Raw genomic sequence first — 23,294 nt, forward strand, 5'->3', positions numbered from 1 at the left:
CAAATAGAAAAGCTTTTTTTTTTTGGAGATTTATGAAGTGCATGAAAACCCCATAATAAGCACTTGATATTTATGCTAATGGTGGACTGTGAACTCTTTTGGTGATGGAGTTTGTGTGAAGCCTTTAGTGCTCTTAAATGATAAGTCCCATTGCAGCATTAAACAGGAACTACACATTAGGAAGGAAAAAGCCAACAAAAAAAGAAAAAAGAAATTATTTATGCTTTCACTCATCATGGGGGGACAGGGAACTTCACTTGGCACAGAGGATAATGGTGCCATGTAGCAGTGCATGGTATGATGGAGCTTAAAAAGAAGGAAGAAGCAAACAGGCCTTCACAACACTCTCTCATGGGTGCAACCAGAGCTCACTTTTTTTGCCAAGGAAGGTCAATAAAGGTTGATTTTTTTATCTTCAGCTCCTAGTCAGTGCCTGAGGAACAGATGTAGTTGACCCAATAATGAGATGGAAGGAAGAGGTAAGCTCGCGTTAAGAAGGTCAGAAAGAGAAGGAGAGGGGAAACATGGAGGATTGAGTGGCTGAAGTGAGGGCTGTGTATGTTCAGTCGAGGTTAAAAACAACAACACAGCATGAAGTACAGAGAGCGGGCGAGTGTTAAGGGGCGTGTCTGTAGTTATGGCCTTACATACAATAGATATAATAAGTCTACACACCCCTGTTAAAATGGCAGGTTTTTGTGATGTAAGAAGATGAAACCAAGATAAATCATGTTAGGACATTTTCCACCTTTAATGTGAAATTGCAACCTATAGAAATGAAGGGAAAAAACTTACAATAACCTGGTTGCATAAATGTGCACACCCCTACATTGATACATCATTGAAGCACCTTTTGGTTTTATTACAGCACTCAGGTCTTTTGGGGTAAGTCTATCAGCTTGGCACATCTTCAGTTGGCAATATTTCCCCACTCTCCCTCGCAAAAAGGTTGTAGAGCCGTAGACTTGAGAGGGTATCTCCCGTGCACGGCCCTCATCGGGTCACCCCAGATTTTCCAATTGGATTCAGGTCTGGACTCTGGCCGGGCCGTCCCGAAACGCTGATCTTTTGGCGAGGCCGTTCCTTTCTTGATCTGGATGTAAGCTTTGGGTCGGTGTCCTGCTGAAAGGGGACAATTCCTCATCTTTCCAGCACGACACCTGAAGGCTTTGCACCGAAGATCGACTGGTATTTGGAGCTATTCAGGATCCCCTCCACCTTTAGTGACTAAAGGCCCAGTTCTAGCTGAAGAAAGGCCGCCCTAAAGCCTGCTGCCGCCGCCACCACCACGCTTGGCTGTGGGGATGGCGTTCTTTTGGCGATGTGTTGGTTTTTCTGTGCCAAACATACCTTTTGGAATTATGGCCAAAAAAGTTCAACCATGGTCTCCTCAGACCATGACATGTTTTGCTAGATGGTTTTGGGAGACTGATGTATCTTCTCAAAATTTAGCCAGGCTTAGATGGGGTTTTCTTTTCGTGGCTTCCATCTTGCCACCCTACCTCATAGCCCAGACAAATGAAGACTAGAGGAGAGTTATCCCAGGTAGGGATCTACCAGCACTTGCCAGAAATTCCTGCAGCTCCTTTAATGTTGCTGTAGGCCTCTTGGCAGGCTCTCTGACCTCGTCTTCTCCATTTTGGAGGGACGCCCTGTTCTTGGTTATGTAAATGTTGTGCAACATGTTCTCAACTTGTTTGTGATTGTCTTCACTGTCCCATGGTATATCCAGTGCCTTGGAAATTGAACCATGTGAACCATGGCTTTTGGAGCCAAGATGTCAGGAAAAGCCTACAGGAGCAGCTGAACTTTAATTGGGGCTCATCACAGTCACTTTAGTTGATGGCAGGTGTATACCAACGACTATTTAACACGAGTTTGAATGTGATTGGTTAACTCTGAACACAGCCACATCCCCAGTTATAAAAGGATGCGCACACTTCTGCAACCAGTTTATTGTAACTTTTATGTATTTTTTTTCCTAAAAGGTTTGTTTGTTTGTCCACTTTATTTTTACAGGTTGCAATTTCACATTAAAGTCGGGAAACTTCTGACATGATTTATCTTGGTTTAATTTTTTTACATCACAAAAACACTTCTTTTATTTCCAAAATAGGATTTTTACCATTTACCACAGGTAAATGGTGGCGCAGTGGTTGGCAAGGTCGCCTCACAGCAAGAAGGTCCTGGGTTCGAGCCCCGGGGTAGTCCGACCTTGGGGGGGTCGTCCCGGGTCGTCCTCTGTGTGGAGTTTGCATGTTCTCCCCGTGTCTGAGTGGGTTTCCTCCGGGTGCTCCGGTTTCCTCCCACAGTCCAAAGACATGTAGGTCAGGTGAATCGGCTGTACTACATTGTTCCTCGGTGTGTGTGTGTGTGTGTGTGTGTGTGTGTGTGTGTGTGTGTGTGGGGGGGGCCCTGTGATGGTCTGGCAGCCTGTCCAGGGTGTCTCCTCGCCTGGCGCCCAATGACTGCTGGGATAGGCTCCAGCATCCCGTGACCTCAATCGGGATAAGCGGTTGAGATAATGGATGGATGGATGGACATCACAAAAACCTGCCATTTTAGCAGGGGTGTAGACTTTTTATATCCACTGCACATGTTAAACGACATCCAGAGTTCATGTTTTTGTTGGGGTGTGCGTATTGTGTAGCGGTGTCAGCAAAAAAAAAAAAGAAAAGAAGTAGTAGTAAATGAAGTTAATTTGGAAAAAGCTAACATAGAAAGATCTTTGATAGGTTACAGTACGATATGCAGTACTTGACTAGACAAACATTTTTCTTCACAGGAAATCAAACATGGAAACATCCACATCGTAGCCAAACGGTGAGAGAAGCAAGCTTGTGACTGGCAAAACCATCGCTTCGCATTTCTAGTGTAATCTCCACATGCTCATGGGGCCTCCAAGCATAAAGCGGGCCCCTCAGACAGGCCAAGAGACACTAAGCTGCATTATGGTGGAGGGGGCTGCTGATGCCACAAGTCCCCGCGGTGCCTCCTATATGCTCATTTGGTTAAATATTAGTCTGTCTTTCAAATGTCTCTGAGCTGTATTATAGACAAGGTATAAATATCTATAAAAAATATAAAAGAATGATGTGCAACATTCACACAAGATAACAGCAAACTTGGGATTAGTCCGTTAAAAGTACCCAACAAAACTCTCTTTGGCACTTGCTAGGACAAGACATCAGACAGACGGTCCGCCGCTCTCTCTCCCTGACTACCCTTCAGATGCGTTATTGTGTATGAGGATGGAGGTATAGCTGAACTGCCGTCTAGTCTGGACCGAGGCTGAGCGTCACGCTGTCGAAGAACAATGGCGTTACTTTCTGATTTGCTTGCAACGGATAAAATAAGAACATACGGATAAGAGATGGGCATGTTTTTGTTTTTTTTTGCTTTTTTTTTTAAGACATTTGATATTCGAGCCACAATCCAGGCAGCGCTTTGCAGACTTTGTGTCATTTGTAGGTCTCTGCTCTGCAACCTTTCATACCAAAGTCCTACGCCGCTCTCCGTTTAGACTCGCTCGGAGGTCCACGCAGTGTGTATGTCCGTCTTTCTCTCTCCGCGCCGTCCTGTCCTGTCCAGGCCTCCCAGGTGCTCTTCCCCACTAGGCCTTGAAACAACCAGAGCAGCTCATCAGGGCCTTGTTGGAGTCCAGCTGAGGGGAGATGGTGTCTGGCACCACCGACTTCAGAATGTCGTTCTCGGTGGCCATGATGTGTTTGACCAGGAAGTTGGCCGCCTCGTTGATGTTGATGTTATCCTGAGGGGAAGAGATATATACTCTGGGTTGGCATGGTTGTGTCATTTGTTTTTACATGATCCCCAAATTATTTATTTCACTCCCTTTTTCTCTTATTGATTATTAATTTTTTTTTATCACTGTCAATGCAAATATACAAGTCACCTAACAGGACAGGACAAACAGAAGACACACAACAATCTACTCCTGTATTTTCACAATGTGTGTCTGGTGTGTGTCTGTGTGAGTCTATAAACGGCCAAACTAAAGCACATGGGGCCTTGATTCTTTTTGGAGGTTATTGGGGATGATCCGGGGCACCTATAAAAAATAGCAGAACATTAAAATTATGCATAATTAATTATGCATAAATATGCAAAATATGCATTTTTCTAAAAATGGCTAAAAACCACTTTTCTAGGCATTTCAGATGATTCTGAGCATCTTTCATTTTTTCACCTATATAAAAAAAAAAATTCTGGGACTTACAAATGTTTTGGCATTATACAAAATATGCATTTTGCACAAATGCACTTATGATCCTCCTTTTTTTTTGGAGGTGGTAGGTATTGTTCCAGAGAGGACCAGAAAAATAGCAGAAAATTATAATAATTGTGCATAATTATGCAAAATATGCATTTTCTAAAAATGGCTAAAAACCACTTTTCTCGGCATTTCAGATGATTCTGAGCATTTGGGGGAGGGAGTTGGAGTGGGGGGGGGGGTTTAGAGGCAGGGGGAAGGCGGTTAGCTGGCAGGATGAAGAGGAGGGAGATTTAGACGGGTGGAGAACCAAACCGCTACATTGTAGCGGGGTTCTTCTAGTGCACTGTTATAATACCGTTTTTCATAATTGTTCACAAAGTTCATGTTGAGTATTAGATATAATCCATCAGTAGTTCACAGAATGAAAGTCATGCGGTTTAGGCATAAACAATACTAAAACAGCAAAGAAGAAAAAAAGAGAGCAATAAAAAGAAAAAAGGTAAAATAGTTTTATATGAAACTAGATTGAGTACTTCAGCAGTTACATATCCTTAAACCTCTTAAACGTGTAATGGCAATGGTTTGCAGGTTTATGAGGGAGTATTAAAGTGACATATCGCCAACATTTTCTTTTGCAGTTTATTTTTTCTTCAAACAGGAGAGGTACGAATGATTAAAAATACTTTTTCTTTGAAAGGAGTGAAGATAGATGTTAAGTGTGCTCCTGTTCAAAATGCCCAAAAGTTGTGAGGGAAGAGACCTTAGGAAGGGATCCCATATATTATGACGTACACTGACTTCTTCCATCAGCCTGGCACGAAGTTTTTCTAGAGGGATAATCTTGAAAATGTCACAGTACCATTGATCGGTTGTAGGCCGTAGTTCTTTTATCCATTTAGTTAAAATACACTTACAAACAATGGACAGTAGGGTAAGTTGAGTGGAACTCAGTGTATACAGAGTCCCTCGTATACCAAAAAGGAAAACCCAAGAGTCTAACTTAATATTAAACTTAAATATACTCGGCAGTTCATTTCTGATGTTTTGTCAGAAAATAGTAATTAAAAGACAGAACCATAATAAACGACTGTCTCTCTTTACCCATTTCAGGTTTGCAGCATAGGGCTGACAAAGGAGAGGGGTTTGTTTTATTAAGACTTACAGGGGCTCTGTGTACACGGTGCACAATTTTGTATTGCATTTCTTGAATTCTGTTGAATGTAAAACGTTTGCGAGCATCTAGTAAAGCTTTTGTCCAGGAATTCATACCTGTGTCACTTCCCAAGCCCTTCTCCCAAACTTCGTTTTGGATGACATAACATGCCTGGCTTGTAAATATGCAAACATGTGATTAGAAAGTATGTTAAATGGGCATTGTACTTGTTGAAATGATAATAGGATGTTGTTATGGAATAGATCTGGCACACATCTAGTCCCTTTGTTAAACCATAATCGGAAGATCCCGTTGTCAAGCCCAGGAGGAAATACTTTGTTTTTAACAGAGGGTGTAAAGGAGGAGAAGTTCTCTTAAGAAATGTATTTACAACATACCAGACCTTGAATGTGTTCTGCAAAATGGGATTACCCTTAATTCCTAAGGTTTTTTTTTCTTCTATGGAGAAGGATAAGAGGTTCAGATAATGGATGGATGGATTTGATGGATGACCTAGTAGAATGCTAATGAGTGATTGTGGTGAAGATCACCAATAGTCTACACTGAACCAGGAAACATTAGGATCTATGATCACAGAACGTTGAATCAGTTCATCTGGACACAACGTTTATTGAAAGAAACGTTTCCTCATCTCAACAAACGTTGTGTCCAGATGAACTGATGCAACTTTCTGTAATTTTCTTACCTGGATTATTAAGCATGCTTAAAGACATTAGGATCTATGCAATAACCACTCAGCAATTGTACGTACATGCGATGCCCAGTTATAATAAGTATGAGTCGCCAGAGACAAGCCGCCTTGATTAAGTGTTAATTGTAGTTTTTGAACTTTATGCCTTGCTTTTTTAATCACGGCAAATGAACTTAGACAGAAATTTATTTATCTAATTGGCAGTTTTTTTGGTTTTTTTTAGGGGGGGGTTAAAAGGGGAGCATTTGAGGGGGTATAAGAATCTGGGGAGAACATTCATTTTAATTAACCCTCCAGCCACCTCTCAATGGGCCTTATTCACAAACAGTGCATATGCACAAATCTGTGATTAAACCATTCATATGAACATTTTAAGCACAGTTTCGGGATTCAGTATTTTCTTACCTGAATTTGTTCTTATTCTGCAAACATATTTAGAACTGCCTCAGATCATACATACACACAAATGATGAAGGCCTTGCTGTCTTAGAAAATGTGAACACACACCTTTTAACTAAATGCATAGCATATTAAAACCACATTCATTAAAAAGGTTTTACTAGACTACAATATTTAAAACCGTTAATTTACTAATGCATTGGCCAAATTTATTTAATTGCCATCAAATTGATGTCTTTTCATCCTCATCAACTATTGTCATAACTAAAATTCAACTTTAAAAATGGAATGTCTCCAGGTCTAGCTTACAATGGAGTATATGAGGATTTCCATATTGAAATGTAACAGTATTGGTGGTTATTGTTTTTATTGACTTGGTTTACAATGATCGGCTACTCCCACTAATTTCTAGTGCCATGAATTTGTGCATATGTAGCCAATGTGCAACTAGTTATTCCGTAGCCAATTAAAAGGCATGCCAGATATATAAAATATTCTGATTCACCTTCAAGCAAGTGTTAAGATGGCATATCTAGCCTTACTGGAAGATATTGCAGCCCATGCCTTCAGGAGAGAGTGCATTGTGACGGCAATTCATATATGAATGTTTGCTTACTTTTAATCTTTGACCACAGATCAGTTATATTATGTTTACATTGCTTGAATGGATGCCTGGGGCATGTGTAGCAGGTCAAAGGTGGTGCTGAAAGTGCCTTTTCCGCATAAACTGATAAGGGCCAATTGTTAACTGATTAGTTGATAGCAGAGGAACGTGTGGGAAGCCAACTTGAGTGTCACAGGGTCAGAAGGAATGGTCCTGAAGAATTATGAGATGGAGGATAGGAACGGGGGGAGACCTGACCTGTGAACTCTTTGAGCAAGTTCTGTTATCCATCAGGACCTGTGTTTTCAGTGGGGGCTAAAGTATCAAGTGCAGAAGATAAAATACCATGGTAGTTGACCATAAGATCAGGGAGTGAGGAGGTGGGAGCAGGAATGGGGTGCGAGGTAATTAAACTGCTGAGATCATCTGGATTAACACAGCTAATATTGCAGGATGATATGGTACAATTCACCCTTGATTTACTGAGCAGCAGGTTGGCGTTGAATAACACAGCTTTATGGTCAGAGATGGGTAGTTCAGCAGAGGTGATGTTATATGGTGCGATGCCGGAACAGCAAACTAAGTCAAGGATATAACCCTTGGTGTGGGTTGTAAAGTTGACATATTGTGTTAGATCAAAGCAATCTAACATTGCTTTAAAATCTTTAGTGAACATATTTTCAGTGTTATCAAAATAAACATTTAAATCCCCCAATAGGATTATATTCCGAGTCCGAGACATTGCACTAAGCGTGGTTAAAACTGTTGAGAGTTCAGTGATGAAAATATTCAGTGCCTTAGGTGGCCTGTACCGAGCAGCAATATTGATGGGTGTAGGTCCATAGAGCTTAACAGCCAGCAGGTCAAATGAAAATTGATCAGGTGGAGAGAGCAGCGTTAGTTTTATACTATTGTGATAGATCAGCACAAGGCCGCCTCCTATGCCTAAAGACCAAGTTTTGCATATGTAAACAAATCCTGGTGGAGTTGCTGAATTTAGCCCTTTTGGTACTAATCTTGTTGGTCTGTCAAATAGTCTAAAGCAGGCTACTAGCAATCTTGCGGTGAGATTCGATGCTAACCTCAGATTTGATAATCAAATCAAACATGTTGTTCATTCATGCTTTCTCCGGCTCAAGGGAATCTCTAACATTAGGTCACTTTTATCAATTGCTGATCTACAAGAAGTCAGTCATACACGCTTTTATCTATTCTCGGCTTGGTTATTGCACTTTCCTCAGGAATCCACCATCTGCAGTTGGTACAAAATGCCACTGCTTGGCTCATTACCGGGACAAAGAGGCATGACCATATCACTCCTGTGCTTGCCTCCCTGTTAGATTTCCAATTGATTTTGAAATGTTATTGCTCACTTTTAAGGCCTTAAACGGTCTCGCTCCTACATATATTTCCAATGTCTTGACCTGGTACATGCCCTCTCAACCATTAAGATCCGCAGATGGAGCCCTGCTGGTTATCACCAGGTCACGGTTTGTCACCAAGGGTGATAGGGCTTTTGCTGTGAAGCCCCCACACTATGTAATTCTTTTCCTATTGAACTAAGACAACAAACTCTCTACTAGTTTCTTTGACATCTCACCTTAAAACTTTTCTCTTTGTGAAAGCTTTTACAAATGTTTGATATTTGTTTTTATTTATTTGTACTGTTTTTATTCTTGTTTTTGCCTTGCCTGGATTTATTTCCCCGTAAAGCACTTTGTACAACTATTTCAGAAAAGTGGTATATAAGCCTAATTTTTGAGCCACTGTCACTCCAGAGGAACGCCACAGAAAATTGTGCCTTTTGTGGCTTCTACTGCGACACCATGGTTTCAATTTCGTTACTGGTGAAATCATGGTTCACGTTGGGAAAAAAAAAATATGCTGGTCCATGTGTCCTGGAAGATTTCAATGTCCCGGACAAATGGGAGAAATTCCAGTCAAATGTTATCTATGTTTATTGAGCTTAAAAACAATTGATAGGCAGGCTATATAAAGAATGACAATATCAGGGCATGCAGATTTATAATATTTTTTATTGAAATGTAGGCTACTTTATTCCAAATAAAATAAGTCCCGTCAATAGACTCACGTGCATAACTTCATTTTAAAAACAAATAAATAAATATCACGCTAGCCTACGTTCATTGGGGCAACACGTAAACACAAAGAATTTCCTTTGTCTTTATGCTTACATATTCTCAGATAAATAAAACACAATAAAAACTATTTAACAAAGAAATACATGCCCATCTGGCTCATAACATTTTAATTATAGAGTGCTGGTGCTGACTTGAAATCAAATAATTTCCGTTTACTATAGGCCTTTTGTCAGACTCAGATAAAATAAAATAGAATAAAAACTCTTTGAAAACAAATGAAAAAATAACCATAACGCATTGCTGGCTCATATAATTTTACTTCTTACGCTTTTTCGTAGCAGTGAAGCATGCAGCTGCTGACTTCAAATCAAAGGTGCCAAGTGTCTCTCCACAACGTCCAATGTGCATTATTAGAAATTTAATTTTATCCCATTTTAATACAATTCAAATTGTGCTTATAGGGAATTGTTTTCACTGGACATTATGACCACGGAAATTTAAATATGTAGGACTTCAACAGATTTTTGCAGTAAAAAATGGCAATTACGAGATAACGGAAACTGTGGGTGAAATTATTTTTCTTTTTGTCTTTTGGGGCCATGCTTCTCTTCTTCCAACGATTTCACTGCTCTCTCTATGATACACCTCTAGTCAAACGTATTCCCTTATATAGAGAAATGGGAGCGTGGCAGTACTGATGACCAATAGTAGTTACGTGCCTGTCAATTTAGAATGATTCTGATTCACTAACATATGCACAGTGGTAAGAACAAAACTGGCCAGTGCACGTGTCATGAATCCGACAGTAATTATATTTCACTTGTGCACAAAGTAGACAGACAGACAGACAGACAGACAGACAGACAGACAGACAGATAGACAGATAGATAGATAGATAAACTTTATTAATACCCAGACATAGAGTAAAATATCATAGCAGAAAATATCTACATATTAGTGAAAGAGGCTCAAGGTCTGCTTGTATCATTCTTAATGTAGGTGAAAATTTCATTCTATAAAGCAGATTAAGTTCACTGGAATTTTAACCTCAGGTAGCAAAATAGTTTGTGCCCACGTAAAAGGAAAATCCGAAAGGCAATGGCTTAAAAATTACCTAAGAGCGTACTGGCCTCAGACTAGTTTAATTTTACTTTATAACCAGAAAATGAACTGAAAGTTTTGATTAAACTCATGAGGGAGGGTACTGACATTTCGGGCTCAGAAAGAAATAATAGAATATCATCTGCATATAATGCTATAGAATGGGTAAAATTTCCTATTTTTATACCCTTATTTCCCATATGTGTTCTTATGGCTTCTGCCAATGATTCCAAAGCTAGGGCGACAAGTAGCAGGGACAGAGGGCATCCCCTCTGGGTACCCCTACTAAGATTAAAATATGGTGAGCTTACTCCATTTGATATAACCAATGCCTGAGGAAAGTGGTAAGGGGCCTGTATCCATTTTATGAGGGTTTCTCTCAGCCCAAACTATCCCAGAGTTTTAAATAGATAGGTCCATTCCACACTGTCAAATGCCTTCTCAGCATCAAGAGATATGGCTAATGCTCTACGTTGTGATTGTCGACAATACTAGATGTCTGTGCTGACCAGCTGGCCCCCATTTTCATACTGATCTTCAACAGATCACTGGAGCTGTGTGAGTCCCCTCCTACTTCAAGAGCTCCACTATCATTTTAGTCCCCACAAAATCCCATATCACAGGATTAAATGTCTACAGGCACATTGCCCTAATGTCTATGCTCATGAAAGCCTTCAAGAGACTGGTGTTGGCCCACCTGAAGGAAATCACAGGCCCCCTGCTCGACCCCCTGCAGTTTGACTACTGAGTAAGCAGGTCAGTGGATAATGAAGTCAACATGGGATTGCACTACATCTTCCAACACCTTGACTCCCCAGGGACATACGCATGGGTCCTTTTTGTGGACTTCAGCTCAGCATTCAAAACGAATCTTCCCGGATATCCTCCCCTCCAAACTCACCCAGCTCAGTGTATCAGTCCCCATCTGCCTGTGGATTAAAACCCTCCTGACAGACAGGATGCAGCTGGTGAGGCTGGGAAAAATCACATCCAGCACCCGGACAATCAGCACTTGCGCCCCCCAGGGATGTGTGCTCTCCCCTCTACTCTTATCCCTCTACACAAATGACTGCACTTCAGGTGACCCATCTGTTAAACTCCTGAAGTTTGCGGATGACACAACCATCATTGGGCATATCCAGGATGGTGATGAATCTGCATATAGATGGGAGGTTGACAACCTGGATCTGAATAGACTCAAAACTGTGGAGATAACAGTGGACTTCAGGAGGAGCCCCCCAACACTGTCCCCCCGCACCGTACTCAACAGCACGGTGTCTACAGTGAAAATCTACAGATTTCTTAGTTCCACAATCTCCCAGGGCCTAAGGTGGGCATCCAACATAGACGCAAGCATCAAAAAGGCCCAGCAGAAGATGTATGATATAACCTGCCTCAGGAACTGTTGAGTCAGTTCTACACTGCAATAATCAAATCTGTCCTCTGCACATCCATCAATGTCTGATTTGGTTCAGCCACTAAACAGGACAGGGACAGACCTGCCCTCCATGCAGGATTTATACACCTCCAGACTCCTCCCCTCTGGCAGGTTATACAGAGCACAGTATCCCAAAACAACCAGAGATAAAAACAGTTTCTTGCCATGGGCTGTCATTCAAATGAACGCTTAACACTGTTAATAAATCCAACCATTTTGTATATACGGTACTGTAAATTGTACGTATACTGATATGCCCTGTCATGTCCAACTACCTCAGGCATGTACGTAAGTAACCTGCTAACACTTATTTCAGCATCTCTGATATATTCTCTGCACCATTGCACCTTATCGCCTCTTATTTTGCCTGTATAGGTCAATCCTGTGTATATATATATCTGAAGATTGTTGTGTTGTAGTGTTGTTATTCTATGGTAAGTACACTGAGAGACCCATGAAACCGTAGTCAAATTCCATGTAGTGCAAACCTACATGGCCAATAAACATGATTCTGATTCTAATTCTGATTCTAATTATGCCAAAAATGCACCTGACATTGGTGAATGACCGCCTCTGCAACACAAAACCAGTTTGATCGTTCTAAATGTGACCTGGGAGAAATTTCTCAAGTCTTCTAGCTAATAGTTTAAACAGAAGCTTGCTATCTATGTTGATCAGGGATACAAGTCTATAAGATAAAAATTCATCTGATGGCTTGTTCTTTTTAAGAATTAAAGCAATATGACTTTGACAGAGAGTATCAGGAAGTTGTCCATGTGTCCCTGTGTCCCTGTCTTTATACATCTGTAGCAGAGAGTCAATAATACTGATAAAGGAGCTGCCAGGGAAGAGGAAAAGAGGAAGGCCAAAGAGGAGGTTTACAGATGTGGTGAGAGAGGACATTCAGGTGGCTGGTGTAACAGAGGAAGATACAGAGGACAGGAAGACATGGAAATGGATGATCCACTGTGGCGACCCCTAATGGGGACAGCCAAAAGTAGTAGTAGTAGTAGTAGTAGTAGTAGTAGTAGTAGCATAGAGTCAATAAATATATTGCCACATTTTTTATAGTTCTGACCCATAGCTGTCCAGTCCAGGAGCTTTTCCTGTTTTTAGAGTTTGGAAAACCTCCAAAAGCTATTATTTTGTGATATCTGCATAAAGAGAAGCTTGGTTTTCCTCTAATAGTTTAAGAAGTGATATTTGCTTCATAAGGTCCTGTATAGTATCAGACGTGTCACCATACTCCGAACTGTAGAGGGATATATAGTATTCTTTCTTAATGTTGTTTATATCCTTTGTAATTAAATGAATTTTACCTGACTTGTCTTTTGATGAAAATACCCCACTGAACTCAGTCCTATTGTTCGCAAGTCTGGCCAAAAGATGGCCTGGCTTATTTCCATGCTCATACAGCTTGTGCTTAGCATCAAAAATAGATGATTCTGCTTTCTCTGCGAGTAGTTGATATAAGATAGCTTTAGTAACTTGGTTTTCTTTAAATAACCTTTTGGAGGACGTTCTTTTATGTTCCTTTTCCAAGTTCTGCAATTTATTCTCCAGGTCTGATTGAACAGCGAGAGTTTTCTTTTTGCAGAGGTAAATGTTATGAGGCACCTCTCAAAAAGGCCTCGCCTGCTACCCATAGAACGGAGGGTGAAATGTCAGGTTTGTCATTTATTTCTATGTATATGTCCCACTGATTCTTAATAAAATCCAAAAACTCTAGTTGAGAAGAAAGGGATTTAGTCTCCATCTTCTGTTTGATTGGTTTTTGTATGGTGGAGACATTACAAAGCTTATTGGTGTGTGAGCCAAAAAGTTGACGAAACCAATATCATGTGATTTTAATCCATCCAAGACGAACTGTAAGCTTAGGAAATGTTCAATTCAAGAAAACGAATTATGGTGTGAAGGATAGAATATAAAATCTATTTCATTTGGATGCAGACTCCTCCTAGTGCCATATAAATTAAATTCTTACCTGGATTATTTAGCATGCATCAAGACAAAAGTAAATTACATATATTTTGGATTGCTTGTTTGTTTTTGGGTTTTTTTGGATAGCTTGAAGGTCAAAGGTCTCTGATCCATGATTGGGTTCCAAGCACAATTATAGTCACCAACCAGTATTGAGATAGAGATACTGAGCCTGATACATCTGATAATATATGAGCATAGTATACATCCTTGTGTGTTCGCCGTACAGGAAACCAGTGATCACCACTTGACGACCTTCTGGATCTTTGTGTATCGTATCGAAAGTGAGCGGCAAATTTGTCTTGTTGATCGATAGTGCTTGTTCTCCATGAAGCACTCTGTAACTCAGTTTGGAAATATGCTGTAAATCAAAACATATAATTTTATTGTGAATATTTCTCAACACACACTGGTTATGACAGAGTGTAAAACCCAACCCGTTCAATGTTCCCCCGTTTGGGGATCTATTACTCAAATGGAAAAATCATCAAAATGAAAAGTTTGATGTGTTGTGTTAATACTTGCTGCTTGAAGGAAATAATCTCTACGCTTGATCAGAAGATGTCCCTCCATCTCGGTGGCAAGCTGTATGTCTGTGCAAATACTGTGTTGCACAAGTTGTTGTGTATACGACTGGTATGTTGGCACCTCGGTGTGAGAAATGCTGTGTGTGCCTTGGTATGTTCAGGGCTAACTAATGTGAGGGATTATTAAAAGCTTTTGCATTTCGTGCCAAACGGAGACCAATACATCTGTTTGCGCAATCTAACCGGGACTTACGGGCTCTCTTAGTTTTGGCCAAACCTGTACCACGTAACCTTTCACCTTCAGGAATGTTGAGCCTTCATGTCATGAGGAGGGCAGAGCACTATGGCTGTCTGACCACATTAGGGTCTACAGAAGATGTATAAATAAAGGCACAGTTTGTAAAACGTATGGATTTATGGATATCCACGAGAATTGAAATCTGTTAAGCAAATGATACTATGAGAAAATGGTAGTACATCAAATTGTTTTCTCTATCAAAGTGTGGATGAGACTCTACATACTACATATTAATCTGTTAATGAAGAAGTCATGAAAATCAACTTTACCATCTTACTCACAACTTTTCACATCTAACCCTGGTTATGACCTTCCCTTTAAGCTTATCTCAGAAACCCTCTTTCCACGAGGATATGCAATTCCAGTTTACTGAGTGAGGATGTTTTTCACTGGCTGAAGTGACCTGAGCTGCAGAAAAGCCCTAATTACCATGCTGGCAAAGACTTCCTTGACTCTGGTCCACTCATTTGAAAGCCAGACCTCTCTTGGTCATAACAACAGTAATGCCCAGATCCCAGCTTCAACAGAAACAGATTTTGAAAATAGTAGCATGAACTAAGTGTGTCTATGCTGGTTTTACGATAATTTGGTGATATATAGGGTTGGTCTGCTCAAATGCAGGTCTCACCTTTGCGGAGGTCTCAAACCACCCAACAAAGCCGTGGTCTTTGCAGAACTGGTCCATTTTGATGACGCTGTTGGTAAATTCCTTTCCATGGTCACATTTGTTGGCCAGCAGCACGGTGGCAATGCTCTGCCCGTTAGACAGTATCAGCTTGGAGTCCAGGTCCTCCTTCCACTTGATGACTGCCTCAAAAGTGGTGGGCCGTGTGACGTCGAACACGATGAAGGCTCCCATGGCTTCACGGTAGTACACTCGTGTCATGTTACCAAAACGTTCCTGACCTGTGATTAAAGGACACACAGAATTGACACACATGCACACACACACAAACACAAATAAATAAATAAATAAGCACATTCAAAACACACAGAAGTACATCATAAACACTCATAAACAGGACATCCGGGTAGCGTAGCGGTCTATTCCGTTGCCTACCAACATGGGATTGCCGTTTCGAATCCCCGTGTTACCTCCGGCTTGGCCGGGCGTCCCTACAGATACAATCGACCCTGTGTGTTAACTGTAGTCCACTGACTTCCGGTTTCTATTGCAGCGTTCATACCAGTTTCCTGTTTGTTGGTGCGCGCTATTGACGATGGCATATTTTCCGCGATGCCTGCAAGATTTACTGTGGATAAATGTCAACGACATGCACAGAATTATGAGGGTCCATCCATCCGGACTCATCCTAATTGTGGACCTAACTTGATATGTACAATTTGACTTTCACCCGTTTGCTGGTAGGTGCAGGTGAAAGCTTGTCGACAATTCTGTGCACGTCGTTGACATTTATCCATGGTAAATCTTGCAGGCATTGCGAAAAATATGCCATTGTCAATAGCACACGGCAACAAACAGGAAACTGGTATGACCGCTGCAGTAGAAACCAGAAGTCAGTAGACTACAGATATGCACAGAGCCGATTGGCCGTGTCTGCGGGCGGGAAGCCGGATGTGGGTATGTGTCCTGGCCACTGCACTAGCGCTTCCTCTGGTCGGTCGGGGTACCTGTTCGTGGGGTAGGGAGAACTGGGGGGGGAATAGCGTGATCCTGTCACGTGCTATGTCCCCCTGGCGAAACTGCTCGCTCTCGCTGTCAGGGGAAAAGAAGCGGCTGGCGACTCCACATGTATCAGAGGAGGCACGTGGTAGTCTGCAGCCCTTCCCGGATCAGCAGAAGGAGTGGAGCAGCGATCGGGACGGCTCGGAAGAGTGGGGTAATTGGACGGGTACAACTGGGGAGAAAAGGGGGAACCCCCCCCCCCAAACATAAATAAATAAACACACAAACAGACAAACAGTGATCTCAATTCGTGTCTATGGTAACGTAGCTTGTTGGCAGGGATCAGATTGACAAGTGCCTGATTCTTTTTTTTTTCTTTTTTTTTTTTGGCTGCATTCTTGCATCAGCTGGTATTCTACAAAGATTTCAGTTATCAGGGCCCCACATTCCTATGAAACAGCACATTCTCATGGTTTTACTGTCACGTTGCACTTACCTAGACAGTCAATGCAGCCACTTGTGTTGAAAATAAGCCTACTTAGCCTGACAAATGCCAGCTTGTGTTGTGCCTATAGGCTGCAGTGAAAATAAACCTAAAGGGAGGGTTCATACAGGGCGTGAGAGGGTTAATATACCTGCAGCACTACAGTGTGTGTGCACATGCACGTGTCCGTCTGTACATTTGCACGACTGACCCATGCATATCCTTGCTCAAGGAGTTAAAATAAGGTCAGGCAGGTTAGAAGAGCTGCTACCCTAAAACTCACATAGGTATTCTATTGTGTAAGCCCCCACTGGACCAAAGTGTGTGTGTGTGTGTCCTGTTTGCTTGGAAAAGTTTGTCTTTCAACAGAGCAGATAAGTAAATATCTGTGGGGAATTTGAAAGCCCAGTCATACAGTACACACATACAATACACACAGCCATACATTTGTTTGGTATCAGCGTCAGATGTAAAAGCTGCTGTTTGGCTTGTGGGTAACAGGAATGGGAAGTGTCACAGAGCCTCAGGCAAGAACTTCCCTGGAACATGTGCAGGAAAGTCGAGGCTGCCATGAGGTGCACAGAGGACATGTCCAGCTGTGTGTCTCAGACAGACAGACAGACAGGCAGGCACGCAGCCAGGCTGGCAGGCAGGCAGGGACTACAGCCCTCACTCACACTGTCACTCATTAAACATACTTTATGAGTACGTATGAGACGTCTCATGACTGTCTTGGATTTACAGGGCGGAGAACAGAGATAAATACAATTGAAAGTAAACTTAACAGAGTTAAGTTCACCAGTCGATTGTATCCTCAAAATATAATTACGGCCAGAATCAGAATCAGCAACACTTTATTTGTCCTTTCATTTCACGCACTTTTGCACATGAAATGAAACGAAACATTGTTTCCTCCAGCCCCACAGCCGTGCAACACAAAGTCTAAAACACACATCCCAAAACTACAAGAACTACAAGAACACATGTTGCCAAACTACCACATATCCAAACTAAAACAAAAACAGAAAAAAAAACCCACCCGGGGTGACTGTCGGAACTTCCGGTCTGCATGGGCTGGCAGGCATAGGCATAGGATCCAGCATCCCCGCGACCCTGAGGGCAGGATAAGCGGTTTGGATAATGGATGAACGGGTGTCAGGAGCGGGATGGCGTGAGGGAGTAAGTATGCTGAAGCGCGGAGGGGAGGGGGGGTAGTCTAACGGTCATGGATAAGTAGAAGCCTATGATAAGGCCCACCATGCAAGACGTAACAGACCAACTCAAACCACATTCGTCTGTGGCAAATGTGGACGATATTGTTGCTCTAACGCGGGCCTGACGGGCCACAGGCGTGCTCGCCGAGCTTCAACTGCATCACAGTCGCCATCGTTTCGATGGACTGCCTAAGGACAAAATAAATAAATAAATTTTAAAAAATAATAAAAAAAATGTATATATATATATATTATACTCACGACCACATCAGAAACACCAGTCAACGCCAGGTGAGGCCGTCGCCATGGTTATCGGAACTGCCGGTCTATGGGCTAGCAGTTAGCTTAGCCTGCCCCACTCTCCCAGCCGTTAAACGGAGACAAAACTTAGACGCAGATGTTTTTTTGTTGTTGTTGTTTTTTTCCCCATTTCGACGCAGACGTGGATAAAGACACTGAATGGACGGACGCTACTGGGTGAGGCCGCCACAAATGTGAATTCGCGCCGCCATCTTCCGACACCGGCACTGGGTAACGCCGCTGCGAACACGGATTCGCGCAGCGGTCTTCCCAGACCGGAAGCGGAAGTGTGTATATATGTTTTTTAAATATATTTTTCCTGTATCTGTACAGATACAGGAAAAAAGTTTTAATACTGTAATGTATTGGGACTTATGTTAATGCGCATGCTCTCTGGTTAGTCTTTGATGGGGGGGCTCTCGCGAGACGAGACCAGGAAGTAATGTCACGTATGAGCCGAACCGGAAGGAACGCGGATGTAGCCTGATGGCCGAGTATCCTAAATTTGCTAAGTTCTAAGTAAAGAGTTCGTCACAACCAATGTCTCTCTCGTCTCTAAGTCGAATCCTACACTGGCGACGAAGCGGATCCAAACTCCAACAGTTCTGAACAGTTGATTGATGGAAATCAGCAACCTCCGATATTCTACTGCAGCTTCGAGGAATCTGTGAGTAGCCTAACGACATCACCATGACCACGCTGGGTCGCATAGGAGAGTTTGATGAAGGCCCCGGCGGCACTGCCATTGAGGAGTATGTTGAGAGACTGGAATGTTTTTTCCTGGCAAATGGAGTAGATGGGGAGGAGAAGAAACGCGCTATTTTGCTTAGCGTCTGTGGGGCTGCAACGTATTCCCAGTGTTTCTCAACCCAGTCCTCAAGGAACCCCTATCCCGCATATTTTCTTTGCAACCCTGAATAGGTACCTGTTTGTAGTGATTCAACCAATCAGCAATGAATTGCATAATTAAGTGCTGCGAGATGATTGGTCGAGTAAGTACAAGCAGGGCTACCTATGCAGGGTTACAATGAAAATCTGCAGGATAGGGGGTCCTTGAGGACTGGGTTGAGAAACACTGTTCTACACTACGTTCGGTGGTCGCTCCCGTCCTTCCTCCGGCCGTCACCTATGAAAACTTAGTATCGGCCTTGAAGCGCCACTGCAGTCCTCCTCCATCACAAATTGTTCAGCGTTTTCAGTTTCACAATTGCAAACAAAAGCAAGGCCAAGGAATCCCCAGCTACACTGCCGAACTCCGTAAACTCTCAGCGCATTGCGCTTTTGGTGACCAACTGGAAGCCACGCCGCGTGACAGAATTGCCTGCGGGGGTGCTAGATGAAGCGCTGCAGCGCCACCTGCTGGCTGAAAAGGAACTCACGTTCAAAGCGGCAGAGGAGAAAGCCCTTGCAGCGGAAACAGCCACGTTAAATGCGCGAATACTACAACCAAACCAGCTGGGACCACCACAGCCAGCAGAAGTTCATCAAACTGCACAAAGTCAAACCGTTTTGAAAGTGAGACAAACAGTAGCAGAAGGTGGTGCAAAGCCATGTTTTCGTGGTGGAGGCACACACAACCAACAACATTGCAAATTTGCCTCTGCTGTACGCCACTATTGCAAAAAAAGGGGGCACATTTCTTGTGTTTGTTTTAAAAAGAGCAGGGATGTTGCATCAGCGGATTCTTCTGACGCAGTTCCTCAAGCCGAACAACACACACACACTGTTAGGCAACAAGGAGAGGAATAGGAGATTTACACCATGGGCAGGCAGCTGTATGCTCACGTAAAAAAGCCATATCAAGCCACTGTGATCCTGAATAACAAAACACATGTAATGAAGGTGGACTCTGGAGCCGCATGCTCCTTGATCAGTGAGGGCAGTTACGACACCTTGTGGCCTGACCAGCCGCCTTTACTGCACAAGGACAGTAGTGTGCTTAGACAATGGTCACAAGCAGAACTACAAGTTAAGGGGAAGACATTTCTCATAATTGTGGACTCACACTCCAAGTGGTTAGAGGTTGCCATGGTGAGTTCAATGTCCTCCTCTGCAGCGATCAGCACACTGAGGCTCCTCTTTGCAACTCACGGGTTACCAGATGTCATTGTTTCTGACAATGGTGCAGCCTTCACATCGGAAGAATTCAAAGAGTTTGCCAGACGGAATGGCATCAGAGCAGTGACTACGGCCCCTTACCATCCTCGTTCAAATGGCCAAGCAGAATGTATGGTCCAGACAACCAAGGAGGCCCTATCTAGGATCACTATCGGTGACTGGCAGACACGCCTGGCTAGGTTTCTGCTGTCACAGCATGTGACTCCCAATTCAGCAACAGGAAAGAGCCCTGCCGAGCTTCTCATGAACCGGCGTCTTACCACGGCCTTTGATCGCCTTCACCCCGACTATGAAAATGAGATGCACCTCAAGCAGGAAGTGAGTGCAGAAAAGCTGCAAGGCCCAAACAGATGTTTTAGGCCACAGGACACTGTGTACATGAGGAGCTACACTGGGGGACCCAAATGGGTCCCTGGTGTGATAGCCGATCCTACAGGCCCAGTTTCATATAGAGTGCAGACTCCTGATGGGCAAATGCATCGACGCCACGTGGATCAGCTGCGTGGTAGAGCGACCGCACGCACGGATGTGGTCGCTGGAGAATCCATTGTTCCTGGTGAGCAGTCACCTGAAGATGGGCCGCTCGAGTCTACCTCGTCGGGAACACCACGACCAGAGACCAGCTGGTCTGTTGAAGATCCCTCTGGTCCTGTGTCCATTCCTGTGTCCACTACCCCTCTACAGCGTCCGGCAAGAGACCGGCACCCTCCACGCCACTTGGCGGATTTTGTTGACTGGGGGAAAGGGGTGTAATGTATTGGGACTTATGTTAATGCGCATGCTCGCTGGTTAGTCTTTGATGGGGGGCTCTCGCGAGACGAGACCAGGAAGTAATGTTAAGTATGAGCCGAACTGGAAGAAACGCAGATGTAGCCTGATGGCTGAGTATCCTAAATTTGCTAAGTTCTAAGTAAAGAGTTCGTTACAACCAATGTCTCTCTCGTCTCTAAGTCGAATCTTACAAATACATTGCAGTACAGGCCTTTTTTCGTGCGTCTAGCACTCATCGGCTGCTAATGTGGTTCAGCAAATAAACATACAGTTTACGTTGTCCAGTCCACGCCTCTAATTTCGGTTGGACAGCAACGAATCAGATGAGGAAACATTTAAACTATAACAACCAATGGGGTAGGCACTTATGATGCACAGCAACCAATGGAGGGGTAGAAGACACTACAACCAATGGATTAAGGGACTGGGCCTTGTTTTGAAAAGCACTTAGGGGCCAGGGCACTGTAGAAATGACGTACATTTAAATATTATGGGATATATATATATATATATATATATGTATATATATATATACATATCCCACCAATTGTTGAGCTCTTTTTCTACATCAAAGGTTTCATTGCAACATCCTGTGGACATATATATATATATATATACACACACAGAACTATATAGACTTGCAGAAAGCAAAGCTTAGGTCAGTGAATCAAGTACACGGTATCGTGCGTGTGCGTTTATTGTTTTGTTGATAAGGGCACTCCTGTGACTGCCATTTAAATCTTCACATGGGCTGTCTCACATGACGCAGGACATACCTTGCCTGAATGAGTGCGCTGGTCATCCCGAAGGAAACAATTCAGAGCTTGTGTTTGTCAGCATCGCGAGTGCGTTATCCGTCTATATGCAAGTGTGCGCTTGTGTGACTCGTTCTGCCAGTGTAAATGAGAGAGAGGGGGGGGGGAATTAAATGTTGTGCATTCTGCCAGAGAAGCAGCGCATTACGGGACTCTCTGCCTCTTCTCTGCTGTGTTTCAAATCAAAGCTGTGGATCCGCTGAGTCCTGCAGAGGACTTCTGAGGACAATTACAGCGCCTTACAATGTGACCAGTTAATTAGCCCGACTTGCTTGCAGTGTATAAAGGAAATCAGCACGAATTCAACACAACTCAAAACCAAACCAAACCTGAAGTCCATGTTGGACTTGTGCAGACCTGTGCGGACACCGTGGATGTAATTAAACGTATCGTCCCACCTGCGATGTCCCACAGCTGAAGGCGAACCGTCTCAGAGTCCCAGTTGAGCACCTTCAGGGCGAAATCCACGCCGATGGTGGCGCGGTAATTGGCGGAGTAGGACTGGTGGACGTACCGCCGAATGACGGAGGTCTTCCCGACCCCGAGGTCCCCGATAACCAGCACCTTGTACAGGTGCTCTTTCCCGGGACTCCGCAGACCGCCGGAGGGCGGATGGTGGTTGGTCATCCTGTTTTACGGCCGAGGGCGAGCTCAGACGCGCCGGGAAGACGGTCTGCTCTCTAGAGGACGGGGCGTCTGCAGAGCTGGTGGTGTGCGGCGAAGGACACTTGGTTTTCGATCCGCCAGGGGCGCGGTTCTCTCTCTGATCCCTGCTGACCTCCCTCCCTCTCTCTCTCTCTCTCTCTCTCTCTCTCTCTCTCTCTCTCTCTCTCTCTCTCTCTCTCTCTCTCTCTCTCTCTCTCTCTCAATTCAATTTGTGCTTTTTTTGGCATGACATACGTGTACTCTATCTCCCTCCCTCGCTCTCGTCCCCTGTGGTGCCAAATTCTGTTTCCCCAGGCTAACATATATCACGTCCGCCCCGTGGCGTCACGGGAACGCGCGTGCACTCACGTCACGCGAGCGTTGATCAACACGTTGCCAGTTCACGTTAAGAACTCAGAAGTCTCCAGCTTCTTCTAAATCTCGTCTTGACACTTTCCTTTTAATGAAAGCTTCTGCAAATATTTGATATTTGTTTTTCCATTTATACTGTTTTTATTTTTACTCTTACTTGTTTGACCTTACTTTCGTTTTTGCCTTGTCCGGTTTTATTTATTTATTTCTTGTGCAGCACTTCGTGGCATTGTTTTAGAAAAGTGCTATATAAATAATAATAATAATAATAATTTTTATTGTTTATTATTATTATTATTATCATAGCAATGATTGATTTCTTTCACTATTTATTGTAAAGCGACTTTGAGTGTTAGAAAAGCGCTATATAAGTTTGATTTACTATTACTATTATTATTAT

General features: G+C 43.1%; 1 protein-coding gene across 1 annotated transcript; it reads right to left on the reverse strand.

Moving 5' to 3' along the window:
* Window positions 1-2,987: 2,987 nt before the first annotated feature.
* Window positions 2,988-22,680, reverse strand: rab38b (RAB38b, member of RAS oncogene family). The gene is made up of 3 exons (XM_056285120.1): window positions 22,276-22,680; window positions 15,177-15,454; window positions 2,988-3,769 (listed from the first exon to the last, which is right to left on the reverse strand). The coding sequence occupies exons 1-3, from the start codon at window positions 22,502-22,504 to the stop codon at window positions 3,614-3,616; spliced, it is 663 nt and encodes a 220-aa protein (XP_056141095.1). The 5' UTR covers window positions 22,505-22,680; the 3' UTR covers window positions 2,988-3,613.
* Between the last annotated feature and the right edge of the window lie 614 nt (window positions 22,681-23,294).

The sequence above is a fragment of the Lampris incognitus genome, chromosome 8 (assembly GCF_029633865.1).
Source record: "Lampris incognitus isolate fLamInc1 chromosome 8, fLamInc1.hap2, whole genome shotgun sequence".
NCBI lineage: Eukaryota > Metazoa > Chordata > Actinopteri > Lampriformes > Lampridae > Lampris > Lampris incognitus.